Here is an 8,679-nt window from a genome sequence, read left to right on the forward strand (position 1 = left end):
ACAAAACTGTAAGGTCATTTTGCATAGCCAAAATAATTCCAAATGTATACAATACATATACAAGACACATGAGAAAGGCAGACCAAAAAGAAAAGCAAATTTGATCAGTCGTACTGTACAGTACACATAAACATCAAAAGTGCACACTGAGGTTGGTATTGTGCTATAGGCTTCACTTCAGACCAGTGGTTCTCAACCTTTTCTGGATCAGGGCCCAATTGAAATCTCTAAAGCGTTCGCTGCCGACCCATCTGACCACTTAACAAAGCAGATCATTTTAATGACCAATCATTTGAATGTGTTGCGGTTTGGATTAATGGAACTAACATAGTATACTTTAAGTTCTTATTTAACAGTTTCACAATGAAAACACATTTTTTTTAAGGTTTTAAAGAAAGAAATGCCAATATCTTTTTTTTTTACCCCACTTGAACCCCAGCATGTATAAATTGCTGCAGTCTAGACCCCAAGGTGGTGGGGCACCGAGTGCCGCGCTGCAAGCTTGCAGATCTGCTATTTGAAAAGTTGTGAAAATGTGTGCAAATCTTTGAATATGTATTTTTTTTAAGCGAACATTTGTAACTCAAATTTAGCTTCTGGGGGGGTCCTGGAACTAAATGTTTTGAGATGGGGGTCCGTGGCTAAATACATATCATTTTGGGGGTCCCTTCACATTTTTCAAAATTAGCAGATCTACAAGCTCGCAGCAATCATTGGTGTGGACTGGCCTTTACCCAAAGGTTTCCACTACAAATAAACTAAATATTTAATACCATGTTTACATACACAGATTCTAAGGGAATTTATCATGAAATTAAAGGAACAAAATTCAGTGTGTAATGCAAAGTAATGCATATAGGATAACTTTTATTTTACCATTGCATTCAGAATCGCAAATTAATTAATTAATTAATTTCTTTGACCTACAGTAAATGGGACAAATTGATTATCATGCAGGTTCCACTGACTAGGACCACACATTTACCATCTAGGGGGAATAATTCTCATAGTGTTTTTTTTTGGGAAGGTATACCCCTACTGCTAGAAAATATCGTCGTTGTCAGGTGAAAACCTTGTATGTCCAAAACCGTTCCTTTTGCACTTAACATTTTTAAAGTTATTTAAACTAGTGAAAACAGCCGATCTACAAGCACACAGCGCCTCGCGTGTGCTTGTAGATCTGCTGTTTTTACTACTTTTGTGCGACGGCCTTGTATGAAGAAGTAGGGCTTTACTTGGTGAAAGAACATACAAATTTGAAACTTGGAGATATGAGGATTCCACCCGACAACGACGATATGTGATAATATTGCAGTGCTGGTAGCTTTCTGTGTGTTATCAATCCATTGGCAGTTATGACATGACTATACACCAGTAAGACTCCCTAATTGGGAGATAAGCAACCGACAGGTTGCATGCAAACTTTAGAAGGCAATCGTAGCCAATCAGGAGGGAATATGGGAAATGGGACAGATCCATGTTGATGACATGAGATACTGTGTACCGCTTTGCGCGTGATTTTAGGCCAAAAACTGTAGGAGCAGTGTCCAAAAATGTGTTTTGCTCGTCCTGATGGTGGCGCTAGAAGAGGGCCATGTGAGAAATGAGGTGGAAATAATGGGTGGAGGTTGTGGCTTGCCAGCCAAGGAGTGTGTATGCAAAGTTTGACATGGATAGGGGCAACGGTGGCAGAGATATGACTAGCATCATGCCCATAAGTAACCTGCTAGGTTCTTGTGGCATTTTAACAGGTTAATCAGTAGGGTACACAAATACTGTATACGGATTAATCAGTGCGGCTCGGCAAGAGGCTAGCTGTGTGAGGGTTGTGTGCGTGTGGCTAATCTCAACACAGGGCACCACACTCCTGTAAATTTAAGATGCCAATGTCACGACCTGGCTCTTAGGCCATGACAAACTGAGGAGGACACACGGTAGTGGTATAGATAATAACAATAATTTATTAACATAAGATATAAATAATATATACAAAGGGTATGTAGTGTGTAAGTCAGTCATCAGTAGTGTCAGCAATGCATGGATGTATGGTAAGTGTAGTGTGGGGTGTTGTAAAGTGTGGGAACGCAAACAAAGGTGCTGTCGTCTGGAGAGAGGGAGAAAGACTGGCTGCCAAGCCAGTCTTATATAGGGCTTCAGGGAGCACTGCCCAGGTGCTCCCAATGCACATAATCATGGGCCGACACCCATAGGCTCTGTGGAGAGAAGCACACCTACAGGGAGAACTACATGGACACCACAGGCCCTGAGGCCAGGCCAAAGGGGCCGTGACACCCTCCCCCTTCAAAATGAGGGACCATAAGGGACCGAGACAGTTTAAATAACTCATTTGAGTAATTCCAAATTTAAACTAATAAATCAATAATATGTATAATATATTGAATAATAAAGAACACAGCATGTGTAAATTAGTGAATACAAATATTATGGGTGGAGGTTGTGGCTTGCCAGCCAAGGAGTGTGTATGCAAAGTTTGACATGGATAGGGGCAACGGTGGCAGAGATATGACTAGCATCATGCCCATAAGTAACCTGCTAGGTTCTCGTGGCATTTTAACAGGTTAATCAGTAGGGTACACAAATACTGTATACGGATTAATCAGTGCGGCTCGGCAAGAGGCTAGCTGTGTGAGGGTTGTGTGCGTGTGGCTAATCTCAACACAGGGCACCACACTCCTGTAAATTTAAGATGCCAATGTCACGACCTGGCTCTTAGGCCATGACAAACTGAGGAGGACACACGGTAGTGGTATAGATAATAACAATAATTTATTAACATAAGATATAAATAATATATACAAAGGGTATGTAGTGTGTAAGTCAGTCATCAGTAGTGTCAGCAATGCATGGATGTATGGTAAGTGTAGTGTGGGGTGTTGTAAAGTGTGGGAACGCAAACAAAGGTGCTGTCGTCTGGAGAGAGGGAGAAAGACTGGCTGCCAAGCCAGTCTTATATAGGGCTTCAGGGAGCACTGCCCAGGTGCTCCCAATGCACATAATCATGGGCCGACACCCATAGGCTCTGTGGAGAGAAGCACACCTACAGGGAGAACTACATGGACACCACAGGCCCTGAGGCCAGGCCAAAGGGGCCGTGACACCCTCCCCCTTCAAAATGAGGGACCATAAGGGACCGAGACAGTTTAAATAACTCATTTGAGTAATTCCAAATTTAAACTAATAAATCAATAATATGTATAATATATTGAATAATAAAGAACACAGCATGTGTAAATTAGTGAATACAAATATTATTGAATACCATAAAGTACTATCAATACCATTTGCCCCCAAATACATTTAAATCCAAGCCATCCTGTCTACAACCAGCAAACCCGGCCACCTCCTCAGCAACCAAGATTGCTTAGGTTTCCTGGAGCATCTAAGAGGAGGAGATCGGGAGGCAGAAGCAGACAGAAAAGGCCTAAAGGGACAAAAAAAAACACATGTCACTTTCTTGCCTATAATTTAGGCTACTAGATTAAATATATCAAATATGAAATGTACTACCGGTAAATACACCACACATTAAATATACTATATCTATTATACCACCTCTACTCCGATGGCCACCCGCACCCTGTCACAGGCCTCCACCCCAGCAACCTATTACCCAAGGAGCATAGGGGTGAAAGACAGAGGCAAGATGAGGACCCACGGAGAATGTCCGACGAGTAGGACCACAACCCTCAGTTTAGACACTGTAGGGAAAACATTGAGAAAAGGTCACTAATCAGTACAAACAACATATAACAAAGGACAAAAACTGTTCCGCCAATGGAACCAAAGACACAAAAATACAAACTTGTTCCGCCAATTGGAACCAAAGACAAACACCAAAGACACCTAACTGCTCCTCCAATGGTTAACCCCCCCTATCACCAGCCACCACCCCAGCAACTGATGCATTTAAGGTATGAGTGACCGGCCAAGAGGGCCACTGGCGCAAAGGAGCCTATCGCCATTACTTTACCGTTTTTGTCTGACAAAGAGTACCACCCAACTCTGGCCTGGTCCCTGTAACACTTCAGACATTCTGTCCAACAAACAGTACCAACCACGTCTGGCTTGGTCCCTGTAGAAATTCCTGAACAAAAGTAGGGCGAGAAGTTAGAACAAAGTATAACAAACCCACCCGACAGGTCAAAGCTTGCAACCTAATTAATTATCTCTGTTGATCAAAACCCTGCAGGGGCCAACACCATAAGTGCAGGAGGCACCCATGCAGCAGCTAACAAAGAAGAATGAGGAGAAGTCTTCAATAGGTTAAAAAAAACATCCTCTTGAATGTCCAAAGGAAAATTGTCACATTACCCACCTTACTAGCAAATAACATTAGCAATTTACACCTGTAACCAACATACCATCCGACATCTACTCTAACATCAACTCCACCTTGCCACACCCTCCTGTCCACCGCCACAGCAGCCTTGTACACAGGAGCACTTTAAGAGACTGACAAACAGGATGGCCTATAATGGAAGAAGAAAAGACGACATCTTGGGTAAAAACAACACAGGTCATGAAACCATTTGCGGGACTCCACACTATAAGATCAGCAGTGCTGTAAACATTAAACCATTTGTGGGACCCAACACAATAAGATCAGCAGTGCTTTAAACACATCCAAAAACGAACTTGAAACTATTTAAAAATACCACCAGGACTTATTCACATACAGACCTGCCAACAAACACTGTACAGAAACCTGATCAGGAATCGGAGAACAGAACAGACCACTTCTCCCACACAATGCTCCCTGATCAGCTTTTCTCAAAGTTTTACTTCTTACACTTAATTCCTCATGAGCAAAACCCAATTAATTGGTTAAAACACACCAATAAAATCAACACTAAAGCACACTCCGCGTTGTTTTACAGTGCATTAAAACAAACGCACCCATGCAACACTACAACTGAGTTACCCAGTGCAATTTCAATAGAATTAAAACTCCTCGTTTTACTCATATCAAACCCACTTCTTGAAAAACAGTTTACTCCCACACTAGATATTTGGTGAGCGCTTTTCTCAGTCAACCAATTTCTTTACGGCAAAACGCCGCTAGTACCAAAAAGATATGCTCTGCCCGAAACAGTAAATTTAACACCCTTGCAATTCATGCTCTGGTCAATACATAGACCTACGCTAGGCTAGCACACTTAACAATAACTCCTTAACTCTACACAAGCAAGCTCCACATTCACTCACCTCGTTTGAATGGCTGTAACTGGTGGCAACAATAGTACAGGGTCCGTATGAGTCTCTGTAGCCGTCGTGGTCCCAGCTTCCATCCGTTGGACCACATCAGTCTGGTGGACCACATCCGTCTGGAGGAACGCACCGTCTGGAGGGTCGCACCGTCTAGTGGACCACACCCATCTGGAGGAACGCACCGTCTAGTGGCCCACATCCGTCTGGTGGACCACATCCGTCTGGAGGGTCGCACCGTCTGGAGGAACGCACCGTCAAGTGGACCACATCCATCTGGAGGAACGCACCGTCTAGTGGACCACATCCGTCTGGTGGACCACATCCGTCTGGAGGGTCGCACCGTCAAGTGGACCAACATCCAGATGCAACTATGTCCACCCACTGGCTTCACACACATAACACATACACCTCTGCACCACTGTGTACCCACCATGCTACCAACCACCAGCCAAATCAACTCATTTTTTATTTTTAACCACTCCAAGTTGCTTGCCTGCATTTCCTTAACGGACAATAAGTCCTTTTTGCTACTATGCTTTTCATATCACTTTAGCCAATATTGACCCAGAGCAGAACCAACCAAGGAACAAAGGGCAAAACTGTGACACTCAAAAAAAACACTCACCATATATTATTTAAATTCCACTCTGCAAAAGAGTCCCCTTTTACTGTGTAGCCAGTCTATAGTAAAGCCACCTAAGATTTATTCAGTCTCAAAGCCCTCAATCTTAGGCATTTTCAAAACAATAAATTCCACCTGGTCAATAGGAAAAAGACGTGACTTACTTATTTTTCAATAATACAATGTAGTCTCTTTATAGAGCAGTCAGGCATTTATTTAACTCAACTGAGAAAACTACTTCCAAAAAAGGAACCAATTAATGCTCCCCCTCTGTCACTGTCACGTTAGGACAAGTGAGACAAACAAATTCCAAAATGGAACAAATGCTCCCCCTCTGTCACTGTCACCTTAATACCAGTGACAGTAACCAAAAAGAACACCAAGTCCACCTGTGGGAAAACATCCCTGACCTACGTGGACCAGAGTACCTCCCCTAGACTGTACGAGAACCCACCTGCCCCACCTGTCCCAATCACCACACAGATGGTAACTAAGAGACAGCATGAACCAAAAATAACCCCCATATAAAAATAACCAAATGCAATTGTATTTACCCAGACAATTACTTAGATTACCCTTACTTAGATAACTCAAACAAACAAAACCAAATTACTCAAAACCAAATTGTTACTAACATGAATCAAAACCAACCACTACCATGCACCTCCTCCAAATGCTGTGACCAACAATGCCCATATAGGCCCACAAGCTCTAAACAAAACGGGAAGATTACTTTACCTGTCAACAATATCACAGCCTACCCGAGTTCCAACTTTTCTCAAACGGCAAGACGAGCCCCCAATTTGTCACGACCTGGCTCTTAGGCCATGACAAACTGAGGAGGACACACGGTAGTGGTATAGATAATAACAATAATTTATTAACATAAGATATAAATAATATATACAAAGGGTATGTAGTGTGTAAGTCAGTCATCAGTAGTGTCAGCAATGCATGGATGTATGGTAAGTGTAGTGTGGGGTGTTGTAAAGTGTGGGAACGCAAACAAAGGTGCTGTCGTCTGGAGAGAGGGAGAAAGACTGGCTGCCAAGCCAGTCTTATATAGGGCTTCAGGGAGCACTGCCCAGGTGCTCCCAATGCACATAATCATGGGCCGACACCCATAGGCTCTGTGGAGAGAAGCACACCTACAGGGAGAACTACATGGACACCACAGGCCCTGAGGCCAGGCCAAAGGGGCCGTGACACCAATCTTAGACAATCAGGATGGAATATGAAGAATCAGACAGATCGTCTTGATCACATGACTCTAAAGATCATGTGCACCGATTTGTGATAGTTGTTTTGGATAAAATCTTAAGGAGTAATATCCAAAAATGTGTTTCGCATAAGTCAGCCTCCTGCTGGCTCTATAAAAGGCATTATGTGAAAAATGCATACAAAGTTTTAACCCGGTTGGTGCAGGTAAATGTAGCACCACCAGAAGGCTGATTTGAAAAATGTCAAGTGGCATTTAAACATAGTGTTTATTCCAACCAGTTAATTTCCCCTCCATCAGACACCCCGACTGACCAGTGGGAGGCAGTATAGACACCCGGATTACTGCATGTTTCTTAGTGAGGATACCTACCCCAGGCGACACAGGGAGAATATGCAAACTCCACACAGAAAGGCCCTTTTGTCAACCACAGCAGATGCGAGGCGTTGTCTGCTTGCAGATTGGCTATTTTCACTTGTGTGCTTGTAGATCTGCTGTTTTCACTAGTCCTGTGTGACAGTCTTGTGTGATGAAGCAGGGCTTTGCTTTACGAAAAAACGCTCAAATTTGAAACTTGGAGATACAAGGTTTCTGCCCGACAAGTGACGATATAGAAAGATCGCAGATATGTACAGTAGTCGCTGAAAAATAGGCATGATTTGCGGTCTGTAGAAAACCAATGGTGTCACATTCTCCAAAGCACAGTTTCGTGTCAATCGGGCCAACGTACCGGTGAGTAGCTGCTCGCAGACGGACGGACGGACGGACGGACGGACGGACGGACGGACGGACGGACGGACGGACGGACGGACGGACGGACGGACAGTGTCCAAAACATAGTCTTGGTGATGCCTTCGGCCTGGCAGAGACAACACTTTAAATTTCCTGCCCGTGATAAGGGGCATGGCTTTGGCTGTCTAGTCTAGGGGATCGCGAGGGAAACGCCATAATAGGCATGGCTGGTGACGTCATGATATGTCAACGAAAAGTCTGTTTATAGCAGCCCCCAGAGCTCACACAATGTCGTTTGAGCAACAGGGATAGCTATTTGGTAATGTAAAATAGGAACTTTGTTATTTTTAACATATATTTCTTATTATCTTTAAGAACTGCAATTCGTGGAAGCTTGTATGGAACAAGATTTCACCCACTCTTTTTATACGCCTTTAAACTTGTGAATCTGACAATAACTACAAGTTAAAGTTGAACTTTTAAATTGACAAGTCATGGAAATGTACAGCGATTACATGATGACTACCACTGAGAACAGCACAGTCAACGAGGCACTGGAGTTAGAGAACGAGGCAGAGGAGGAGGAGAAAATGGTGGAAGAGGCGAAGAGGAAACTGAAGGCTTGGGGAGACAGTTTAGACGAGTCGGAGATGGCTTTGTTTAAGATGGTGATGATGAAGATCGTCGAGAGGGACGATTTTATGAAGAGGGAGGTGAAAACGCTGGAAGAGGAGAAGGTGAAACTGAAGGCTTGGGGAGAAAACATAAATGACCGGGATATGGCGTTGACGGAATTGGAGAACAAGCTTAAAGCGAGGGAGGAGTTTGTGCAGAAGGAGGAGAAGAAGCTGGGAGAGCAAGAGATGCGGCTGAAGGC

At 43.5% G+C, this 8,679-nt stretch overlaps 1 protein-coding gene across 1 annotated transcript in view; it reads right to left on the minus strand.

The window, feature by feature from the left end:
• Positions 1-2,980: 2,980 nt before the first annotated feature.
• LOC308303143 (HEAT repeat-containing protein 1-like) overlaps positions 2,981-8,679 on the minus strand; it is a gene marked incomplete at its 3' end in the record, with an annotated part of 45,624 nt that continues 39,925 nt past the window's right edge. The window contains exons 17-19 of the mRNA XM_080747466.1: positions 5,265-5,345; positions 3,571-3,624; positions 2,981-3,040 (exon numbers count right to left, since the gene is read on the minus strand). Coding sequence (XP_080603592.1) covers positions 2,981-3,040; positions 3,571-3,624; positions 5,265-5,345 — 195 coding nt within the window. The remainder of the gene's footprint in view (positions 3,041-3,570; positions 3,625-5,264; positions 5,346-8,679) is intronic.

This window comes from Nannobrachium achirus, assembly GCF_963921795.1.
Source record: "Nannobrachium achirus genome assembly, chromosome: 18".
In the NCBI taxonomy this organism is placed as follows: Eukaryota; Metazoa; Chordata; class Actinopteri; order Myctophiformes; family Myctophidae; genus Nannobrachium; species Nannobrachium achirus.